This window comes from Schistocerca nitens, chromosome 12 (assembly GCF_023898315.1).
Source record: "Schistocerca nitens isolate TAMUIC-IGC-003100 chromosome 12, iqSchNite1.1, whole genome shotgun sequence".
Classification (NCBI taxonomy): domain Eukaryota; kingdom Metazoa; phylum Arthropoda; class Insecta; order Orthoptera; family Acrididae; genus Schistocerca; species Schistocerca nitens.
Window position 1 is genome coordinate 103,882,732 of NC_064625.1, and position 23,528 is coordinate 103,906,259.

At 46.2% G+C, this 23,528-nt stretch overlaps 1 protein-coding gene across 2 annotated transcripts in view; it reads left to right on the plus strand.

The window, feature by feature from the left end:
* LOC126215333 (disintegrin and metalloproteinase domain-containing protein 10) overlaps window positions 1–23,528 on the plus strand; it is a 545,912-nt gene that overhangs the window by 459,654 nt on the left and 62,730 nt on the right. For both annotated transcript variants that reach the window (XM_049942016.1, XM_049942017.1), the window contains exons 2-3: window positions 2,956–3,222; window positions 19,184–19,375. In XM_049942016.1, the coding sequence (XP_049797973.1) occupies window positions 2,956–3,222; window positions 19,184–19,375 (459 nt within the window). The remainder of the gene's footprint in view (window positions 1–2,955; window positions 3,223–19,183; window positions 19,376–23,528) is intronic.

A 23,528-nucleotide genomic window follows, 5' to 3' on the forward strand; every position in this document is an offset into this window, starting at 1 on the left:
GAAGGTTTCTTTCTGCAGCCGATGCCTCCCTGCCCGCCACAGTGACTCTCATAGCTGCGTCTGATCAGCAAGTGGCGAACGCAACCAGCGCCGGCGAGAGTCAGCTCCGGGGTCGGCCAGGAATCCGGACGTCGCCGCCGCTCACCGCTTCTATTTTTAAGCGGACCGACTCTCACGCAGCTAAGCTGGATTAGCAGTTCCCTACTGCGGCCCGCGTTTCGCAATCGAAGCATGGGGTGTTCGGGCGGGTACTTGACACACTGCTCAAAGCCGACGCACAAGACAGACGCAAGCACCGCGGCGGGCCTTTATCTCTGATGTTAGGTAGCCGTGGAAGTCCTGTAACACAACAACGGCTTAGAGGACTTCAAAAACTAAGCTACGCGTCATTATGGCAGGCCACGTAACTTATATTGATACCTGCCCTACACTTCAAAGTGACTCAGATACATGGTCAGCGGTGGCTCGTAAGCGTGTTCACAGATTTTTAGATTCACATCAATTTCAGAGTGTGAAATTAATAGCAACTCTAATAGTAACGTGTACAACTTATCTAATGAAAGAAAGAATTGTTTTCGTGGAATTTCGTTGTTTTGTACATAATTGCACTACTGGCCATTAAAATTGCTACACCACGAAGATGACGTGCTACAAACGCGAAATTTAACCGACAGGAAGAAGATGCTGCGATATGCAAATGATTAACTTTTCAGAGCTTTCACACAAGGAAGGCGCCGGTGGCGACACCTACAACGTGCTGACATGAGGAAAGTTTCCAACCGATTTCTCATACACAAACAGCAGTTGACCGGCGCTGCCTGGTGAAACGTTGTTGTGATGCCTCGTGTAAGCAGGAGAAATGCGTACCATCACGTTTCCGACTTTGATAAAGGTCGGATTGTAGCCTATCGCGATTGTGGTGTATCGTACCGCGACATTGCTGCTCGCGTTGGTCGAGATCCAATGACTGTTAGCAGAATATGGAATCGGTGGGTTCGGGAGTGTAATACGGAACGCCGTGCTCGATCCCAACGGCCTCGTATCACTAGCAGTCGAGATGACAGGGATCTTATCCGCATGGCTGTAACGGATCGTACAGCCACGTCTCGATCTCTGAATCAACAGATGGGGACTTTTGCAAGACAACAATCATCTGCACGAACAGTTCGACGACGTTTGCAGCAGCATGGACTATCAGCTCTGAGACCACGGCTGCGGTTACCCTTGACGCTGCATCAGAGACAGGAGCGATGCGATGGTGTACTCGACGACGAACCTGGGTACACGAATGGCAAAACGTCATTTTTTCCGATGAATCCAGGTTCTATTTACAGGATCATGATGGGTGCATCCGTGTTTGGCGACATCGCGGTGAACGCATATTGGAAGCGTGTATTTGTCACCGCCATACTGGCGTATCACGCGGCGTGATGGTATGGGGTGCCATTGGTTAGCCGGCCAGTGTGGCCGAGCGGTTCTAGCCGCTTCAGTCTGCAACCGCGCGACCGCGACTGTCGCAGGTTCGAATCCTGCCTCGGGCATGGATGTGTGTGATGTCCTTAGGTTAGTTAGGTTTAATTAGTTCTAGGGGACTGATGACCACAGCAGTTAAGTCCCATAGTGCTCAGAGCCATATTTGAGCCATTGGTTACACGTCTCGGTCACCTCTTGTTCGCATCGACTGCACTTTGAACAGTGGACGTTACATTTTAGATGTGTTACGACCGTGCCCCCCCCCCCCCCCCCCCCCATGAACCATGGACCTTGCCGTTGGTGGGGAGGCCTGCGTGCCTCAACGATACAGATAGTCATAGCGTAGGTGAAACCACAACGGAGGGGTATCTGTTGAGAGGCCAGACAAACGTGTGGTTCCTGAAGAGGGGCAGCAGCCTTTTCAGTAGTTGCAGGGGCAACAGTCTGGATGATTGACTGATCTGGCCTTGTAACACTAACCAAAACGGCCTTGCTGTTCTGGTACTGCGAACAGCTGAAAGCAAGGGGAAACTATAGCCGTAATTTTTCCCTAGGGTATGCAGCTTTACTGTATGAGGAGGTATTGAATAGAATTGAGGAGAAGAGAAATGTGTGGCACAACCTGACTAGAAGAAGGGATCGCTTGGTAGGACATGTTCCGAGGCATCAAGGGATCACCAATTTAGTATTGGAGGGCAGGGTGGAGAGTAAAAATCGTAGTGGGAGACCAAGAGATGAATACACTAAGCAGATTCAGAAGGAAGAAGGCTACAGTAGGTACTGGGAGATGAAGAAGCTTGCACAGGATAGAGTAGCATGGAGAGCTGCATCAAACCAGTCTCGGGACTGAAGACCACAACAACAACACACGACCCGTGGGTCTAGCCTTCATTCGATCCCTGCGAAACCCTATTATTTCAGCAGGATATTGCACGACCGCATGTTTTAGGTCCTGTACGGGCCTTTCTGGCTACAGAAAATGTTTGACTGCTGCCCTGGCCAGCACATTCTCCAGATCTCTCACCAATTGAAAATGTCTGGTCAATGGTGGCCGAGCAACTGGCTCATCACAATAGTCACTACTCTTGACGAACTGTGCTATCGTGTTGAAGCTACAAGGGCAGCTGTACCTGTACACAGTATCCGTTTGACTCAATGCCCAGGCATATCAAGGCCGTTATTACAGCCAGGGGTGGTTGTTCTGGGTACTGATATCTTAGGATCTACGCACCCAATTTGCGTGAAAATGTAATCACATGTCAGTTCTAGTATAATATATTTGTCCAATGAATACCCGTTTATCATCTGCATTTCTTCTTGCTGTAGCAATTTTAATGGCCAGTAGTGTACTTGTAGCGTTTCACAGTGTATCAGCTGACAACGGAGCCGTGGCAAGTAATTGCAAGCGGACTTTATGTGCTCGCCTTTTTTTACTAGCGTGTGTGGATTTTGATGGCGGCCGTTTTCTCCATGTGCCCGCAGCGGAGCGCCTGAACGAGTACATCTCGCGCTACGAGCCGCTGAGCTACGACCGCGCCGAGGTGCACCGGGCGCACTCGCGCGTGCGCCGCTCGGCGCCGCGGCCCGGCGTCCACCCGCTGAGCATCGAGTTCGAGGCCCGCGGGCGGCGCTTCCCGCTGCGCCTGCGCCGCGACACCGCCGCCTTCAGCGACCGCCTGCAGGTGCTGGGCTCGGCGGGGCAGCCGCTGCAGGTCGACACCGCCCACCTCTACCACGGACACCTCGCCGGTGAGTGCTCTTCCCTCCTCGTACGCCTCTTGAACCGCCACGTCTGTTGTTGTGGTCTTCACTCCTGAGAGACTGGTTTGATGCAGCTCTCCATGCTACCCTATCCTGTGCAAGCTTCTTCATCTCCCACTACCTACTGCAACCTACATCCTTCTGAATCTGCTTAGTGTACTGTAGTTGTTAATAAAAAAGAAAAAGAGAAGAAAAGGTTGAAAATGTGGGAAGAAATCGTGAGTAAAAAGGGGTTTTTTAATATCGTTAATGACCGTGAAAAAAGGGAAAGAAAGAAATGCAAAACGGACTTCGTATTACAGAAAAGTTATCGGACTTCGTGATTCGGAAAAGCTATTGTTGGGGTGGTCCTTGTGGCGTTTCTGAGAAAAAGTCAAACCAATTTCCACTACAAAAGTTATTTGAAAAAGACAGAATAACAAATGTGACTAACAGGGGGAAATGGCGTAGATAAGAGTTCATTCTTTACCAGGTTAACATGTCTTCTTTCGTTCGGCTTCCAGGTCTTCAAAATCTCCTACTTCATTTCTGCGTGAAAAGTCTGCTCCGAAATCTTGCAATAAGTTTCATTGTCCAGGAATTCCTAATGTATACAAAACCGTCTTGATATTAAATACAATTTATTTTGCGTTGCTTCCCTCCTCCAAATGTCATAACAACTTCCACAATATGTCTTCACATTAATAAGTTTTTTTTCGTCTTCATCAGATCACGTCTGCATTAAGCTTCCGCTCTCGAGAGACAATAAAGACGGATAGAAAAAAAAAAGAGTTACAATTTTAGTATTTTCACTGCCGTCGAGCGCTCATACCGCTGCGACGGTATAATTTATGTCTGAGGGAACGAGTGTAGCGCGGCGAAATTCAAAGTCCCGCTACAGTACTCATCTCTTGGTCTCCCTCTACGACTTCTACCCTCCACGCTGCCCTCCGATACTAAATTGGTGATCCCTTGATGCCTCCGAACATGTCCTACCAACCGATCCCTTCTTCTAGTCAAGTAGTGCCACAAACTTCTCTTCTCCCCAATCCTATTCAATACCTCCTCATTATTTATGTGATCTACCCATCTAATCTTCAGCATTCTTCTGTAGCACCACATTTCGAAAGTTTCTATCCTTTTCTTGTCTAAACAAGTGGTTCACAGCAGGTGGCCCGCGCACCCCTAGGGGTCCGCGAGCTATGCCAGAGGCGTCCGCAAGATGCTATTAGAATAAAAAATATGTTAAATATAAAAACTTCCTGGCAGCTTAAAACTGTGTGCCCGACCGAGACTCGAACTCGGGACCTTTGGCTTTCGCGGGCAAGTGCTGTACCATCTGAGCTACCGGTCCTCACAGCTTTACTTCTGCCAGTATCTCGGCAGAAGTTTCATATCAGCGCACACTCCGCTGCAGAGTGAAAATCTCATTCTGGAAACATCCCCCAGGGTGTGGCTAAGCCATGTCTCCGCAGCATCCTTTCTTTCAGGAGTGCTAGTTCTGCAAGGTTCGCAGGAGAGTTTCTGTAAAGTTTGGAAGGTAGGAGACGAAATACTGGCAGGAGTAAAGCTGTGAGGACCGGGCGTGAGTCGTGCTTCGGTAGCTCAGATGGTACAGCACTTGCCCGCGAAAGGCAAAGGTCCCGAGTTCGAGTCTCGGTCAAGCACACAGTTTTAATCTGCCAGGAAGTTTCATATCAGCGCACACTCCACTGCAGAGTGAAAATCTCATTCTGGAAATACACTCCTGGAAATGGAAAAAAGAACACATTGACACCGGTGTGTCAGACCCACCATACTTGCTCCGGACACTGCGAGAGGGCTGTGCAAGCAATGATCACACGCACGGCACAGCGGACACACCAGGAACCGCGGTGTTGGCCGTCGAATGGCGCTAGCTGCGCAGCATTTGTGCACCGCCGCCGTCAGTGTCAGCCAGTTTGCCGTGGCATACGGAGCTCCATCGCAGTCTTTAACACTGGTAGCATGCCGCGACAGCGTGGACGTGAACCGTATGTGCAGTTGACGGACTTTGAGCGAGGGCGTATAGTGGGCATGCGGGAGGCCGGGTGGACGTACCGCCGAATTGCTCAACACGTGGGGCGTGAGGTCTCCACAGTACATCGATGTTGTCGCCAGTGGTCGGCGGAAGGTGCACGTGCCCGTCGACCTGGGACCGGACCGCAGCGACGCACGGATGCACGCCAAGACCGTAGGATCCTACGCAGTGCCGTAGGGGACCGCACCGCCACTTCCCAGCAAATTAGGGACACTGTTGCTCCTGGGGTATCGGCGAGGACCATTCGCAACCGTCTCCATGAAGCTGGGCTACGGTCCCGCACACCGTTAGGCCGTCTTCCGATCACGCCCCAACATCGTGCAGCCCGCCTCCAGTGGTGTCGCGACAGGCGTGAATGGAGGGACGAATGGAGACGTGTCGTCTTCAGCGATGAGAGTCGCTTCTGCCTTGGTGCCAATGATGGTCGTATGCGTGTTTGGCGCCGTGCAGGTGAGCGCCACAATCAGGACTGCATACGACCGAGGCACACAGGGCCAACACCCGGCATCATGGTGTGGGGAGCGATCTCCTACACTGGCCGTACACCACTGGTGATCGTCGAGGGGACACTGAATAGTGCACGGTACATCCAAACCGTCATCGAACCCATCGTTCTACCATTCCTAGACCGGCAAGGGAACTTTTGTTCCAACAGGACAATGCACGTCCGCATGTATCCCGTGCCACCCAACGTGCTCTAGAAGGTGTAAGTCAACTACCCTGACCAGCAAGATCTCCGGATCTGTCCCCCATTGAGCATGTTTGGGACTGGATGAAGCGTCGTCTCACGCGGACTGCACGTCCAGCACGAACGCTGGTCCAACTGAGGCGCCAGGTGGAAATGGCATGGCAAGCCGTTCCACAGGACTACATCCAGCATCTCTACGATCGTCTCCATGGGAGAATATTAGCCTGCATTGCTGCGAAAGGTGGATATACACTGTACTAGTGCCGACATTGTGCATGCTCTGTTGCCTGTGTCTATGTGCCTGTGGTTCTGTCAGTGTGATCATGTGATGTATCTGACCCCAGGAATGTGTCAATAAAGTTTCCCCTTTCTGGGACAATGAATTCACGGTGTTCTTATTTCAATTTCCAGGAGTGTATTAAATATATTTCGTATGATACTCATTTGTTATTTTTTTAAGGAGTCTGTTGTACTAAACAACCAGATTTGAAGACAAAGATTTTGCGCAAAAATCAAAAATTTAACAATAACAATGATAGCTAAATTCAAAAAGTTTGAAGCTTAATATTTTTTTCAATAATAAATACGTTTATTTTTTTCTAAGTACCATAAATAGAAAACGTATTAAAAGACTCTTAATTTGCCTTTTTTAGGTACTTGGTACTGTGATATGACAAGGTACCAATCATGCTCGATGAGGGGGTCCTCGAGAAAATTTTGTTGGGAAACGCTGGTCTAAACTATTTATCGTCCACGCTTCACTTCCATACATGGCTGCGCTACATACAAATACTTTCAGAAACGACTTCCTCACACTTAAATCTATACTCGATGTTAACAAATTTCTCTTCTTCAGAAACGCTTTCCTTGCCATTGCCAGTCTACATTTTATATCCTCTCTACTTCGACCATCATCAGTTATTTTGCTCCCCAAATAGCAAAACTCCTTTACTACTTTAAGTTTCTCATTTCCTAATCTAATTCCCTCAGCATCGCTCGACTTAATTCGACTGTACTCCATTATCCTCGTTTTGCTTTTGCTGATGTTCATCTTATATCCTCCTTTCAAGACGCTGTCCATTCCGTTCAACTGCTCTTCCAGGTCCTTTGCTGTCTATGATAGAATTACAATGTCATCGGCGAACCTCAGAGTTTTTATTTCTTCTCCATGGATTTTAATACATACCCGGAATTTTTCTTTTGTTTCCTTCACTGCTTGCTCAATATACAGATTGAATAACATCGCGAATTGGCTACAACCCTGTCTGACTCCCTTCCCAACCACAGCTTTCCTTTCATGTCCCTCCACTCTTATGACTGCCATCTCGTTTCTGTACAAATTGTAGATATCCTTTCGCTCCCTGTATTTTACCCCTGCCACATTCGGAATTTGAAAGAGAGTATTCCAATCGTCTGTCGCTGCAAATCTTCCTCTTTTCAACGCAGTTTCACCTTTGGAAATAAAAAAACAAAAAAGCTTCCGCAAGCACTTGGTGTCGAGAGTACGGAGGATGAGGCACCACAGTGATTACGTTGTTTTGTGCAATAGGCACGCACCAACAGGGATGAATGTGCAGGTGCTTTATCGTGAGGCAAGAGCCATGAATTGTCTCGCGACACTTCAGGCAGTTTTCCTCTCTCCTTTCCTTGCAGGCAGCGCAACACGTCCCGATAGTACCATCGGTTAACAGTTTGACCTGTGGCGCGAATTAGTGACAACGTTCCCGACATGAATGTCGTCGGTAGACGTCGAAGGGCGTCCTGAACGCGGTTTATTTTCCGTCCGGCCATTTTCAAACCGAGTAGGACTTAACCACTCATCACCGTAGCCTTCCTGGATCATTTGTTCTGTCTTTCTAAAGGTTTCATGTCCGAAAGAACAGACACGATATCCATATAAGTATATACACTACTGGCCATTAAAATTGATACACCATGAAGATGTGCTACAGACGCGTTATTTAACCCACAGGAAGAAGATGCTGTGATATGCAAATGATTAGCTTTTCAGACCATTCACACAAGGTTGGCGCCGGTGGCGACATCTACAACGTGCTGACGAGAGGAAGGTTTCCAACCGATTTCTCATACACAAACAGCAGTTGACCGGCGTTGCCTGCTCAGACGTTGTTGTGATGCCTCGTGCAGGGAGGAGAAATGCGTACCATCACGTTTCCGACTTTGATAAAGGTCGGATTGAAGCCTATCTCCATTGCGGTTTATCGTATCGCGACATTGCTGCTCGCGTTGGTCGAGATCCAGTGACTGTTAAGAATATGGAATCGGTGGGTTCAGGAGGGTAATACGGAACGCCGTGCTGGATCCCAACGGCCTCGTATCATTAGCAGTCGAGATGACACGCATCTTATCCGCATGGCTGTAACGGACCGTGCAGCCACGTCTCGAACCCTGAGTCAACAGATGGGGACGTTTGCAAGACAACAACCATCTGCACGAACACTTCGACGACGTTTGCAGCAGCATGGACTATCAGCTCGGAGACCATGGCTGCGGTTACCCTTGAGACGCTGCATCACAGACAGGAGCGCCTGCGATGGTGTACTCAACGACGAACCTGGGTGCACGAATGGCAAAACGTCATTTTTTCAGATGAATCCATGTTCTGTTTACAGCATCATGATGGCCGCATCAGTGTTTGGCGACATCATGGTGAACGCACATTGGAAGCGTGTATTCGTCATCGCCATACTGGCGTATCACCCGCCGTGGTGGAATGGGGTGGCATTGGTTACACGTCTCGGTCACCTCTTGTTCACATTGACGTCACTTTGAATAGTGGGCGTTACATTTCAGATGCGTTATCTACCCTTCATTCGATCCCTGCGAAACCCTACATGTCAGCAGGATAATGTACGACCACATTTTGCAGGTCCTGTATGGGCCTTTCTGGATACAGAAAATGTTCGACTGCTGCCCTGTCCAGCACATTCTCCTGATCTCTCACCAATTCAAAGCGTCTGGTCAATGGTGGCCGAGCAACTGGTTCGTCACAATACGCCAGTCACTACTCTTGATGAACTGTGGTATCGTGTTGAAGCTGCATGGGCAGCTGTACCTGTACACGCCATCCAAGCTCTGTTTGACTCAATGCCTAGGCGTATCATGGCCGTTATTATGGCCAAAGGTGGTTGTTTTGGGTACTGATTTCTGAGGACCTATGCACCCAATTTGCATGAAAATGTAATCACATGTGAGTTCTAGTATAGTATATTTGTCCAATAAATACTCGTTTATTATCTGCATTTCTTCTTGATGTAGCAATTTTAATGGCCTGTAGTGTAATTATAATGACGCTTGGCCGTCGTCACCGTGATGGTCTGACGTCAAGGCGAGTTAAGCCCCAGGTACAGCAGTGTGAGGCTGGTCACAACGGGTTGGCGTACTCGGGTACACGGTTTCTAAGCGATGCCGGCCGGCGACGCAGGCGCCGTTTCCACACAGCCGGCGTAGAAATACTTTCGCCCACTGCCGCAGTGCGAAGTTAGCGAAAGGTCACCACCGAGACACAGCGGCTCCTACACCCCATTTGCATTCATTTCCCAGAACGTGTGTCCGTAATTAACACTTTAGCAGTGCGGGTCCCTGGTACAGGGCAAACCGTGCTGCCAACTGCCGGCTGTTTGGCGAGTAAACGAGCCAGTTCGTCTTGAGCTCTCAGCTGGCAAATACATGCGCATCCATACCACGCTCTGTGACGTAGTGTTTCGTGGCTGTGTGGGAGCGTGCAGTAGGAAAAAGACGGTGTAACTTCGCTAGTTGCAGGTGTGCTACGAAGGCGGATCTCTTTTCAGAAGACCCGCGTTCGTATCCCACGCCAGTCGTGCTCTTGAAAGCTATTGGAACAGCCCCTGAGATCACCAGGCAAAATACATCCTTGGTCAAAATACACTCCTGGAAATTGAAATAAGAACACCGTGAATTCATTGTCCCAGGAAGGGGAAACTTTATTGACACATTCCTGGGGTCAGATACATCACATGATCACACTGACAGAACCACAGGCACATAGACACAGGCAACAGAGCATGCACAATGTCGGCACTAGTACAGTGTATATCCACCTTTCGCAGCAATGCAGGCTGCTATTCTCCCATGGAGACGATCGTAGAGATGCTGGATGTAGTCCTGTGCAACGGCTTGCCATGCCATTTCCACCTGGCGCCTCAGTTGGACCAGCGTTCGTGCTGGACGTGCAGACCGCGTGAGACGACGCTTCATCCAGTCCCAAACATGCTCAATGGGGGACAGATCCGGAGATCTTGCTGGCCAGGGTAGTTGACTTACACCTTCTAGAGCACGTTGGGTGGCACGGGATACATGCGGACGTGCATTGTCCTGTTGGAACAGCAAGTTCCCTTGCCGGTCTAGGAATGGTAGAACGATGGGTTCGATGACGGTTTGGATGTACCGTGCACTATTCAGTGTCCCCTCGACGATCACCAGTGGTGTAGGGCCAGTGTAGGAGATCGCTCCCCACACCATGATGCCGGGTGTTGGCCCTGTGTGCCTCGGTCGTATGCAGTCCTGATTGTGGCGCTCACCTGCACGGCGCCAAACACGCATACGACCATCATTGGCACCAAGGCAGAAGCGACTCTCATCGCTGAAGACGACACGTCTCCATTCGTCCCTCCATTCACGCCTGTCGCGACACCACTGGAGGCGGGCTGCACGATGTTGGGGCGTGATCGGAAGACGGCCTAACGGTGTGCGGGACCGTAGCCCAGCTTCATGGAGACGGTTGCGAATGGTCCTCGCCGATACCCCAGGAGCAACAGTGTCCCTAATTTGCTGGGAAGTGGCGGTGCGGTCCCCTACGGCACTGCGTAGGATCCTACGGTCTTGGCATGCATCCGTGCGCCGCTGCGGTCCGGTCCCAGGTCGACGGGCACGTGCACCTTCCGCCGACCACTGGCGACAACATCGATGTACTGTGGAGACCTCACGCCCCACGTGTTGAGCAATTCGGCGGTACGTCCACCCGGCCTCCCGCATGCCCACTATACGCCCTCGCTCAAAGTCCGTCAACTGCACATACGGTTCACGTCCACGCTGTCGCGGCATGCTACCAGTGTTAAAGACTGTGATGGAGCTCCGTATGCCACGGCAAACTGGCTGACACTGACGGCGGCAGTGCACAAATGCTGCGCAGCTAGCGCCATTCGACGGCCAACACCGCGGTTCCTGGTGTGTCCGCTGTGCCGTGCGTGTGATCATTGCTTGTACAGTCCTCTCGCAGTGTCCGGAGCAAGTATGGTGGGTCTGACACACCGGTGTCAATGTGTTCTTTTTTCCATTTCCAGGAGTGTATTTAGCACTGTGGAAATTTTGACGCATGCGGTGTACATGTTGTTGTTGGCCGCGCGGGGTTAGCCGATCGGTCTTGGGCGCCGCAGTCATGAACTGTGACGCTGGTCCCGGCGGAGGTTCGAGTCCTCCCTCGGGCATGGGTGTGTGTGTTTGTCGTTAGGATAATGTAGTGTGTAAGCTTAGGGACTGATGACCTTAGCAGTTAAGTCCCAAAATATTTCACACACATTTTGTTGTTGTTGTTGTTGTTGCGGTCTTCAGTCCAGAGACTGGTTTGATGCACCACCCCATGCTACTCTATCCTGTGCAAGCTTCTTCGTCTTCCAGTACCTACTGCAACCTTTGCAAATTTTCTAACCTACCTGCCCGATTAAGGGATCTGACATTCCACGCTCCGATCCGTAGAACGCCAGTTTTCTTTCTCCTGATAACGACGTCCTCTTGAGTAGTCCCCGCCCGGAGATCCGAATGGGGGACTATTTTACCTCCGGAATATTTTACACAAGAGGACGCCATCATCATTTAACCATACAGTAAAGCTGCATGCCCTCGGTAAAAATTACGGCCGTAGTTTCCCTTTGCTTTCAGCCGTTCGCAGTACCACAACAGCAAGGCCGTTTTGGTTATTGTTACAAGGCCAGATCAGTCAATCATCCAGACTGTTGCCCCTGCAACTACTGAAAAGGCTGCTGCCCCTCTTCAGGAACAACACGTTTGTCTGGCCTCTCAACAGACACCCCTCCGTTGTGGTTGCACCTACGGTACGGCCATCTGTATCGCTGAGGCACGCAAGCCTCCCCACCAACGGCAAGGTCCGTGGTTCATGGGGGGGATACGGAATAAGAAAGTCGCTAACAGCTAGGAAGAAAAGCTCTATAGACCTCGCTGCTGAGTTGCCTGAAAGTTTTACGAAAACAATATCTGCTTGCATCATGCTTAGACGACTTCAAGAAGCTGGTCTAAAATGCTGTAAAGCTAGGAAGAAGCCATGGCTGTCTGAGAAGAATAGAAAGGCATGGCATGAGTGGGCCCTAAACCACCAATCACCGAACAGGGTTGGTAAAATATCATGTGGTCTGACGAAGCAAACATCCAGGCAGGTTTGTCTACTTCATGCTCTAAATGCACGTACCAGTTTGGGTAGAAAAGAAAATGTATTCATTTAGAAACTCATCAAAGAATTCTCCACAATATTTATTCACATTTCAGAGTTTAGGTACACCGGGTGTGACCTATGTCCGTACCCTGATGGGCGAGGAATATAACACAGAGTTTGAGGTAGTCCTAGGGTGACCGGATGCAATTTTTTAAAAAGGAGGACAAACAGCTTCAAAAGGGAGGACAAAGGAAAGAACGTGGACACATCAAACGGGTCAACTGCAGATGAGGATAGCACGCGTCATCTTTGGACAAGTCACGTGACTGCTGGGAATTGCCAGTAAAACTAGTAGTTAATTGTTATTGGTGGTCGGGTGGTCATTCCCAGAGCAATATTTTTTATTTTTAATTAAAATAATTGATTGGGTGTGACAGGGTGGCATCAATTGTTTTTATATTTACGCCTAGTTTTAAGATTTAACAAAGACGGCCGCCTAAACGACACTCCTGATTAGCTACTTTCATGTGACTTGTCGAAAGCTGACTGATGGTATCATCATCTGCAGTATTCCCCATCAAACATTCGTTAAATTTTAATAAATGAGTTTGATGTGTTGGTGAATGTGCCAACACCTTGTAGATAGAGGAGGCCGAAATGCACGCTATCTAACGCAGACGGGCGTAATTCTGGAACAGGATAAGTAGTGAATTCTAATAAGAAAAGTATGCAGCTCCTTTAATACTTAACTTTTATTTATCCTTGTTGTGAATACAGCATTCTTGATGAGACATTTCATACGATAACTATCAAACTATGTAAGGCTAATGGCGCCTTGCTAGGTCGTAGACATGAACTTAGCTGAAGGCTATTCTACTGTCTCTCGGCAAATGAGAGCAAAGGATTCGTACGTATAGTCGCTAGCAACGTCGTCGTACAACTGGGGCGAGTTCTCGTACGTCTCTCGAGACCTGCCTTGTGGTGGCGCTAGGTCTGCGATCCTGACAGTGGCGACACGCGGGTCCGACATGTACTAATGGACCGCGGCCGATTTAAGCTACCAACTAGCAAGTGTGGTGTCTGGAGTGACACCACAGAGTTTATTATTTCTGAGTGGCAATGTGATGTTCAAGATCTTGGCCACCTGTGCAAGAAATTTAACATTTCAGTGACAAAGCAACATGCATTTCGTTGTATAGCGTTCAGGCAGCCAATAAGATTGCGTGTTTTTGCCGGGAATTAAAACTAGTTGTCAATTGTTACTGATTGTCAGGTGGTGGTTAACTGAGCAATATAAAAAATTAAAAACATTGATTGTGGTGACAGTGTGGCTTCAGTTGTTTCGTCATGTTAACAACACGGAATTGTTTACAAAGCGAAAAACGTAAGACCAGTCACCTCCCTTCATTCGCCGCACCGCTACCAACATCTACAATTCAAGCAGCAGCTGACGACATGTAAACTGCACTTTAACCTTCCGAATACAAATAAATTGAATGACTATGAAACAATGAAATAAAACCATGACAGTTAATCTGTCGAGTTATTTATTACCTTTATTGGCCACTCACTGAGACGTACTTTCCAGCTCTCCATATCTTACATTCCGCTTCAAATTGATGTCTCCCTTTCTTGAAAGCCGGATAATTGCAGGAAAGGACATATGAAAACGTACACTTTCGTTTAGGTTTAGTTAACTCACTCGGTTAAAAATTACACTCACAAATCACACGTGCACCACAGGAAGCAAAGCCAATACAAAGCGAAGATACGAAACGAAAATTTTTAAATAATCGATATTTGCATTCGCTTATAGGTCGATCAACGATAACATCTAAGATCCTGATGCCACCTAGCACCTACTAACACCGCCATCGTAAATGTTTATCACGAAGGCTGTGCCAGTAGTTAAAGCATTTAAGAAAAGAGCAATAGAACGGGACAAATTGTAAATTTAACTGTGTTACGCTCAACTTTGTGAAAACGCCGGACACTAAAAATCCGCCCGGACCGCGGACAAAGAGTTAAAAAGGAAGACAAGTCCGGATTAATCCGGACGTATGGTCGCCCTAGCCACAGTCCTAACAGACAGAAAACAACAATAGAAAGTGTTTTTCAACGTGTTGGAAACCACACTTGTTAAAACTGCCGCTCTTTTTGCTATGATGGAATGCTGAGTAACCATGCTGCAGTATATGGTGCTTAAAGAAAGTTAGTGTAGACATTTCCCATTGTTTTTGACATCTAGGGTATTAAGACACAGGATAAAGGTTAGATGTGAAGATTTGAAGAACAGTTTCTCAGAAGTAACATAATCTGTGTTGGGCACTGCTGTTATTGTTTCGCAATACTATTTTTGGATTGTCAGGCTGCAGTCCGTACACTTGTAACTAATATTCGTTGTTGTTTCATTTATCAATAAATGATATTATGTAGATATCATAATCTAGGAGAAACCATAGAGATGATGGAAACACAGATTAATGTAGTGTAATTTGAAATTACTTCTATTGACTACACTGCTGGGGAAAAAAAAATAGTACATCCTTTTAGAGATTTCCAATTCACTCAAGATTTATTGTTGAAACAGTACAATCGAGAGCATGAATTGCTTAAATTTACAGATCAATAGCACAAGTGGTTTTCAGGTACCAGGTATGAAACCATGCTGAAATACCCATTTAGTACATGAGGTAGCCCCCAAGGGAGGAAATGCAAGTGCTGACGGTGACACAGTGAATACTATCCTGGGATACACTATGCCACACCTGTTTGACATGTTCACGTAGTTCTCTAAGAGTTGTGGGTTGGCGAGTCACTTCTCGTCCCATCGTGTCCGCACGTGCTCCATTGGAGACAAATCCGAAGACCGTGCTGGCCGGGGAAGTTGCTGCACGTCTTGCAGAATGTGTCGAGTTTCACGGGCACTGTGTCGGCAGCATTGTCCTGTCTGAGCAACACACCGTGCCCCTGTTGCAAGAACAGCAAAAGAAGGGGTCTAACAACATACCAAGTGCTGGTTAGTGTCTCCTACAGAAACACCAAGGGTTAACAAGACTTGCAGCTTACCGCAACCCCAGACCGTAAGGCCTGAGGTGGAGCCAGTTAGTTTTGGATGAATGCACTGTTTGAGACAATGCTCACCAGGTTTATGCGGTATGCACAAATGAGCATCACCTGCTTGCATTCAGAATCTGCTTTCATTGCTGAAGAAAATGGTGCTCCACACCATATTTCATGTGATCCTCTGATGCCACAAATCCAGTCACGCACATTGATGCCGTAGTGTGAATGGAAAATAAGTAGAACTGTAGGTGCCTGTAGTCCCACTGCTACTAACGAGTTTGCTACATTATTGATTGGCGACTCCATAGTGTCCTGTGCACTACGACCAGATAATGGGTATACTTGGAAGGAGAGACAGCATTGGTCGTATATTTTTGTTTATTATCACAAAATCGATTTTCGGTCACTTCGTGACCATCTTCAGTGCTGTAATATATAACTTAAATTAGTAAGCACTGGTGTCAATAAGCATTACGGCGATCACATAGTCTATGTGATCGCCGTAATGCTTATTGACACCAGTGCTTACTAATTTAAGTTATATATTACAGCACTGAAGATGGTCACGAAGTGACCGAAAATCGATTTTGCGATAATAAACAAAAATATACGACCAATGCTGTCTCTCCTTCCGAGTTTGCTACAGTTCGTGCTGGCACATCTGGGTTCACAGCCATCTTTTCTGTGCTCTGGTAACTATACAAAGTGCCACTGCTGCCCTTACAGTACGACGATCCTAGTGCGCATCTGTGCTGCGTGGACATCCAGAACCTCGTCTATGTGTTTGAGAATGTTCACTTGACCACTGATATCAGCACCGCTGCACAACTGGTGCAGCATGTCCAACTTGTGTGGCAATTCTCAAAAAGGTTTATCCTGTCACTCACAAGGCCACAGTTTGTCCTTTTCAAACTGGCTCACTTGGCTGCTGGGAGCATGGAGTACGGTTGCCGTCTTGCTTCACATCTTCGCATCACACTGAACCTTCTGGCTGTGAGCACTTCCTAATACAGGGTAGACTCAGATGTTAGCTGTCCACTGTGTTACCTGTTGGCAGACGGCACGGAAACCGTTATCAGTACGTTTACTGTCCTCCAGGTGTCATATGCTGTGATTGGATTGAAATCGGTATCATCTTTCCAGGTGTAGTAATTTGTTTTCCCAGCAGTGTATTTTATTAATTATCTGTCATTAATATGTTATACATTACAAGTGCTTGAAATGACCACAAATAAACATAATACATTAGCAGGAGAACAATGGTTTAATAAAGAGCAGCTGCTTACTTACTACTGGCATGGCTGCATTGACAATTGTCGAAGAGTGAGCTACTTTCATGTTCTAGGGGCAGAGCTCTGTCAGTACTGCTGCATGAAATGCTACTAAGAGGAGTCTTTAGTCTTTAAATCAAGGTTATTTGATGAAAGTATAGTTATATAATACATATTTTTCTTTTTCTTTTCAATATGCACACAATTTTCCAGTCATACTTTATGTCTTCATACTGTTACTTATGGACCTTAACATAGGAATGTGAAACCTCCCTGTGAACTATAACTGAGGAGCCATTGCCTACATGACAATTAGTGTAAGCGCAGAAAGTTGTGGTTGATCCAGAACTGACTTTTTTGCATTTAACTTTAAGAACTACTAAGAAGTACATGTACTGTGAAGTGAGTACAGTAATTCCAACCCGTTTAAACATAGCTCTGGGAGATATCCAAGAATACCCTTATGTGTTATTATTTTACCTTGCTTTCATTCAGAAAATACTACACTCCTGGAAATTGAAATAAGAACACCGTGAATTCATTGTTCCAGGAAGGGGAAACTTTATTGACACATTCCTGGGGTCAGATACATCACATGATCACACTGACAGAACCACAGGCACATAGACACAGGCAACAGAGCATGCACAATGTCGGCACTAGTACAGTGTATATCCACCTTTCGCAGCAATGCAGGCTGCTATTCTCCCATGGAGACGATCGTAGAGATGCTGGATGTAGTCCTGTGGAACGGCTTGCCATGCCATTTCCACCTGGCGCCTCAGTTGGACCAGCGTTCGTGCTGCACGTGCAGACCGCGTGAGACGACGCTTCATCCAGTCCCAAACATACTCAATGGGGGACAGATCCGGAGATCTTGCTGGCCAGGGTAGTTGACTTACACCTTCTAGAGCACATTGGGTGGCACGGGATACATGCGGACGTGCATTGTTCTGTTGGAACAGCAAGTTCCCTTGCCGGTCTAGGAATGGTAGAACGATGGGTTCGATGACGGTTTGGATGTACCGTGCACTATTCAGTGTCCCCTCGACGATCACCAGTGGTGTAGGGCCAGTGTAGGAGATCGCTCCCCACACCATGATGCCGGGTGTTGGCCCTGTGTGCCTCGGTCGTATGCAGTCCTGATTGTGGCGCTCACCTGCACGGCGCCAAACACGCATACGACCATCATTGGCACCAAGACACATGCGACTCTCATCGCTGAAGACGACACGTCTCCATTCGTCCCTCCATTCACGCCTGTCGCGACACCACTGGAGGCGGGCTGCACGATGTTGGGGCGTGAGCGGAAGACGGCCTAACGGTGTGCGGGACCGTAGCCCAGCTTCATGGAGACGGTTGCGAATGGTCCTCGCCGATACCCCAGGAGCAACAGTGTCCCCAATTTGCTGGGAAGTGGCGGTGCGGTCCCCTACGGCACTGCGTAGGATCCTACGGTCTTGGCGTGCATCCGTGCGCCGCTGTGGTCCGGTCCCAGGTCGACGGGCTCGTGCACCTTCCGCCGACCACTGGCGACAACATCGATGTACTGTGGAGACCTCACGCCCCATGTGTTGAGCAATTCGGCGGTACGTCCACCCGGCCTCCTGCATGCCCACTATACGCCCTCGCTCAAAGTCCGTCAACTGCACATACGGTTCACGTCCACGCTGTCGCGGCATGCTACCAGTGTTAAAGACTGCGATGGAGCTCCGTATGCCACGGCAAACTGGCTGACACTGACGGGGGCGGTGCACAAATGCTGCGCAGCTAGCGCCATTCGACGGCCAACACCGCGGGTCCTGGTGTGTCCGCTGTGCCGTGCGTGTGATCATTGCTTGTACAGCCCTCTCGCAGTGTCTGGAGCAAGTATGGTGGGTCTGACACACCGGTGTCAATGTGTTCTTTTTTCCATTTCCAGGAGTGTATATGTGTTTGATGCATTGCTCGACAGATTAGTAAAACAATAGAAAATGAAAGTGTGTCAAATGACCTCATGTAAGCAGGAGATCCCAGGTTCGAGTCCCAGTTGGGGGCACACATTTTCACCTGTCAGCAGCTGAAGGTATTAATATAGTTCTGATTTCATTCTAGACGGCTGCTTGTCATCTATAGTGTCTGGTCTTTCGGACATGTCCGGAAGAACAGACACTATATCCATATAAAAACCTAGGATTTTCTTTTGGCTCCCACTCTGTGAGGCAAGACTTTGAAGTGGAAGAACCTGATGAATGCATACACTGAAATGAACCGGTTATTTCATAGTGGAATTCATGACTGATATTGTTGTGTCTAAATTTATCTGTAACTTTGATGTGATAATATACTTTTGCACAAAAACAGTTTAGTAATGAAATTGTTACATCTTTCTACATAAACTGCGTCTAATTGTGTGCAGTGCAGCTGGGATGGCACAGAGAAGGTAGACTATACAATATTCACTTTCCATTTTGTTGCAGGTGAACCCAAGAGCCACGTATTTGGCTCTGTCATCGATGGAGTGTTTGAGGGCAAGATATACTCGCCTTCAGACGGTGCCTTCTACGTCGAGAAGGCACACCACTTCTTCCCGTCGGGACACAACGACTCCATCCACTCTGTGATATACCACGAGGCTGATGTCGAAGACCCTTACGAAAGCCAGCGCACAGGTGAGTCTTGTGCCTGTTATTCACCTCAACGTTGATTGAATGTCCTGTGTGTACTCCTGTGCCTTTGAAATACATGTAGCAGTAACAGTAAACAAATATTGATGTAATGGACAAAAAAAATATAAAAATGCTAGCATGTCTGTATTTTCAATAAGTTTTTGTATGTTTGGACAACATCCACTTGTAGATAAGGGACCTTGATTTGAAACAGCATGATTAACACTTTCATTAGTGAAACATTAATTTGCCACCCAATTTACACCTCAGAAGATAGTGTTCTGAAAAGTGGCCATCGTGTGCTATTGTGATAGTCAATAGATACAATGAAAAACAAGTAAGCACTGATTTCTCCCCACACAAAATCTAAATTTTATGAAAAACTTATTATCGTATTACCAAAATGGTCTTGCCATTTTTTGTATGATTATTGTATGCTGTCTCGAACAGTCTGTGTGATATTCCCATGTACACTGCTTACACTCGTATCTGTTGATTGAATGTTGTTTGACTGTGGGATGCTGTTCATGGGACATCATAGGTGACCAAATGCTAGATATGGAATGAGAGTATATGGGCCAGGGACCTGGACATTATGAAAAGACAACAAAAGGAGGCAGACACCACTGGAAATATGGGTGTGGTGGAAACTAGAGGGTGTGAGTGGAGAAGACAGAGTGAGGAGCAAGGAGATTTTTGGGAGAACAGAAACTCTGTAAGAAGCAAGAATGGCTTAACCACGTTTTCAGAAGGCTGTGTTTACTCAGCAAGCAATTGAAGGGATGGAGAATGTAAAGGGTAATGAAGGAGAAAGAAGGTAACCCAGAAGTGAACAGAATACTGCAAGGCAAGGAGAGATTGAAAACTACCATGCGTAGACCTGCCACAAGGGAGAACAAACACTGGTGGTGGTGTGTTATTCTTGGAGTAAAGGCAGAACTGAAAGTGAAGTGCTGCCTATCAGAAAGCAGAATGGTCAGGCCACAATTAAAAAGTGTCTGATGCAGCAGTGGAAGTAATTTCTTTGGAATCATCTCCTCATTTATGTACTTCAGATTTTGGCTGTTCGTGTTGGCTGTGGTGAATTTCTTCTTCTTCTTCTTCGTTTCACCCAACTTTGGGGTACGTTGAATCAATCACTTCTGTGTGTTCTGTGCCTTTCTTTTCGCCCAGTACTGCTTCATTCTTTCTGATCTTGCTTTTCTTTCCTCATCAGAGATGACAATCGTTCTTTTCTTTCTATTTTGGAGCTGGAATCCCTCTTTTCTGTCTTTGCTTATCATTTTTGCGGTCCTGTCTGTGAGCATTTTTTCTGTGATGTGTAGTTCTCTTAAGTCTTTCTCTGTTTGGATAAACCAATTTGGTTTGGATTTTTTATTCCTGAAGTAGTCAAACATTCTTTTTGTAAGTCTATTTGGGTTCATTCTGAGAATGTGCCCATAAAACTCAATTCTTCTTTTCCTCATTGTATCCGAAAGTTTTTCTGTGGTTTTGTAGAGTGTTTCATTTTTGGTATGAATTAGTTTGTCGTTATGAAATTTGGGGCCTAAAATTTTTCTCAATATTTTTCTTTCTTTGATCTCTAGCCTTTCATTGGGCCATGGTTAGTGATAGATAATGTCTCACCTGCATATAGTGCTTCTGGTTTAATGACAGTGTTGTAATGTTTTATTTTTGAATTCCATGAGAGGGACTTTTTATTATAAGTATTTTTAGTAAGCTGAAAGGCTAGTTCAACTTTGTTTCTTCTTAATTCTATTGCTTTTTTCTCAAGGGCGTTCCAGCTAATCCATTCACCAAGATATTTGAATTCTTTAACAATTTCGATCTTTTGGTCTCTTACTTTAAGATATTTCATTGGCTTTTTTATATTTGTGATTATTTTGGTTTTTTCAAAAGAAATTTTAAGGCCTATTTTCTCTGCTTGTTTCTGTAATTCGAGGATCTGTTCTTTGGCTTCTTCCCATGTTTCAGCTAGTAGGGCCATATCATCTGCAAATGCTAGGCAATTAACCTTGATGCCTTTGTTTTTTGTTCCTAGTCGGATTCCACTATTGATTTTCTTGTTCCATTCTCTTACTATTTTTTCTAGGGCACAGTTAAATAACAATGGAGAGAGTCCATCACCTTGTCGTACTCCAGTTTTTATCTCAAATAGGTCTGAGAGTTCTCCCATAAATTTAATTTTGGAGTATGTGTTGGTGATGGTTTCTCTAATTAGGTTTGTAGTTTTATTGTCTAGGTTCAATTCTTTTAATATGGAGATTAGAGATTCCCTGTCTATGGAGTCGTACGCCTTTTGAAAGTCAATGAATGTGATGACATACGCTTTTGCTCTCGATTTTTGGTAGGCCATAAGATTTTTGAGGTTTAGAATTTGTTCTGGGCAGGATCTTCCCTTTCTGAAGCCTGCCTGGTATTCTCCAAGTTGACAATCTAGCTGGGGTTCTGCTCTGTTCAAAAGGACTTTAGACAGTATTTTGTATGTTATGTCAAGGAGCGAAATCCCTCTGTAATTGTTGGGGTCTGTTCTGGATCCCCTCTTATGAATTGGGTGAATGAGGGCCATCTTCCATTCATCCGGAATTCTTTCTGTTTTCCATATTTCTTGAAATATGTTTTGGAGAGATTCTATGGCATTTCTATTGACATTTTTCCACAGTTCAGCTGTAATTTGGTTCTCTCCCAAAGCCTTATAGTTTTTGAGATTCAAAATGATTGATTGTAGTTCCTCGACGGTGGGTGGTTCTGAGTTAGGACTTGTTGAAGTTGAGTTGCTGAAATCCATTTTTTCAATTGGTTCTTTACAGTTGAGAAGGTTTCTGAAATATTCCCTCAAAATTTTGCAATTATCCCTGTTGTTGTGTGCAATATTACCATTTTTATCTTGTAATTGGAGTGTCGGTGGGCTGTACTTGGTTATTTTTTGTTTAAAAGTTCTGTAAAAGCTCCTAGTCTTGTTTTTGTTGAAGTCTTCGTTGATCTGCAAAAGGAGTTGATCTTCTTGTGCTTTTTTAATTCTTTTGAGGTTTTTACTCACTAGTTTTCTTACACTCAGGAAATTTTGCCTATTATATTCATTTTTCTGAGATTGCATCTGTTGCCATGCTTTCTTTCTTTGCTCAATAAGTTTGTCACATTCCTCTGTCCACCATGCGTGTTTTTTGATTTTGGTTATAGGTGCTATTTGTTCAGCTTTGGTTAGTAGGCTTTCCTTCATTTGATCCCAATTTTGGTTCCTTATATCTTGAGTCGCGAGGGGAAACTCCTTCGAATTCATTATCTTTTCTGGATCGTATCTTCTGCTTTTGGGTTTACTGTTTCTATCTTTCCTTTTGGGGATAATTTTGAGTTTTATTTTAGAAAGATAGTGATCAGAATCCAAGTTTGCTCCTCTGAGTACTTTGACATTTTGTATTTCTGTATGGTGTTTCCATTTTATCGCCACATGATCAAGTTGAAATTCACCCAAGTGTGGGTTTGGTGAGGTCCATGTCTTCTGTTTTCTGGGTAGTCTCTTAAAGGCTGTGGATTTCAGGATCAAGCCATGCGCTTGGCAGAGTTCTACTAATCTGACTCCATTTTGGTTAGTTCTATTGTGCGCTGGGTAGTTTCCAACAATATTTTTGTATTTCTTCTCTTTTCCTACTTGAGCATTGAAGTCCCCCGTAAGTATGATGTTGTGTTTGTCTGGGATCTTTTGCACCGCGTCATCTAGTTGTTCCCAAAAACGTTCCACCTTTTCCTTATTTTTCCTATTGTCTTCATTTATGGGTGCATGTGCATTCACAATTGTGTATACTCTATTAGCAGATTTAAAAGTGAGTGTGGAGAGTCTTTCCGATTGTGATTGAAAGCTGATAATGGAGTCTAAAATACTTTTATCTATTATAAAGCCCGTTCCGAGGTGGGGTGTGTTTTTCATTATTCTTTTGCCTACCTTTCCTTTGTATATTCTGAAACCTCCGGAATCAAAATTGTTTTCATCTATGTATCGAGTTTCTTGTAGTGATGTTATGAGTATTCTATGATGTTTGACGGTATCTGTAAGATGTTTTAATTTTCCTGTTTTTAAAAGAGAGTTTACATTGAAAGTAGCTATGTAACATGTTTTTTTACATTTCAATTTGCTTGATGTCTTATCATGTCCCGATTC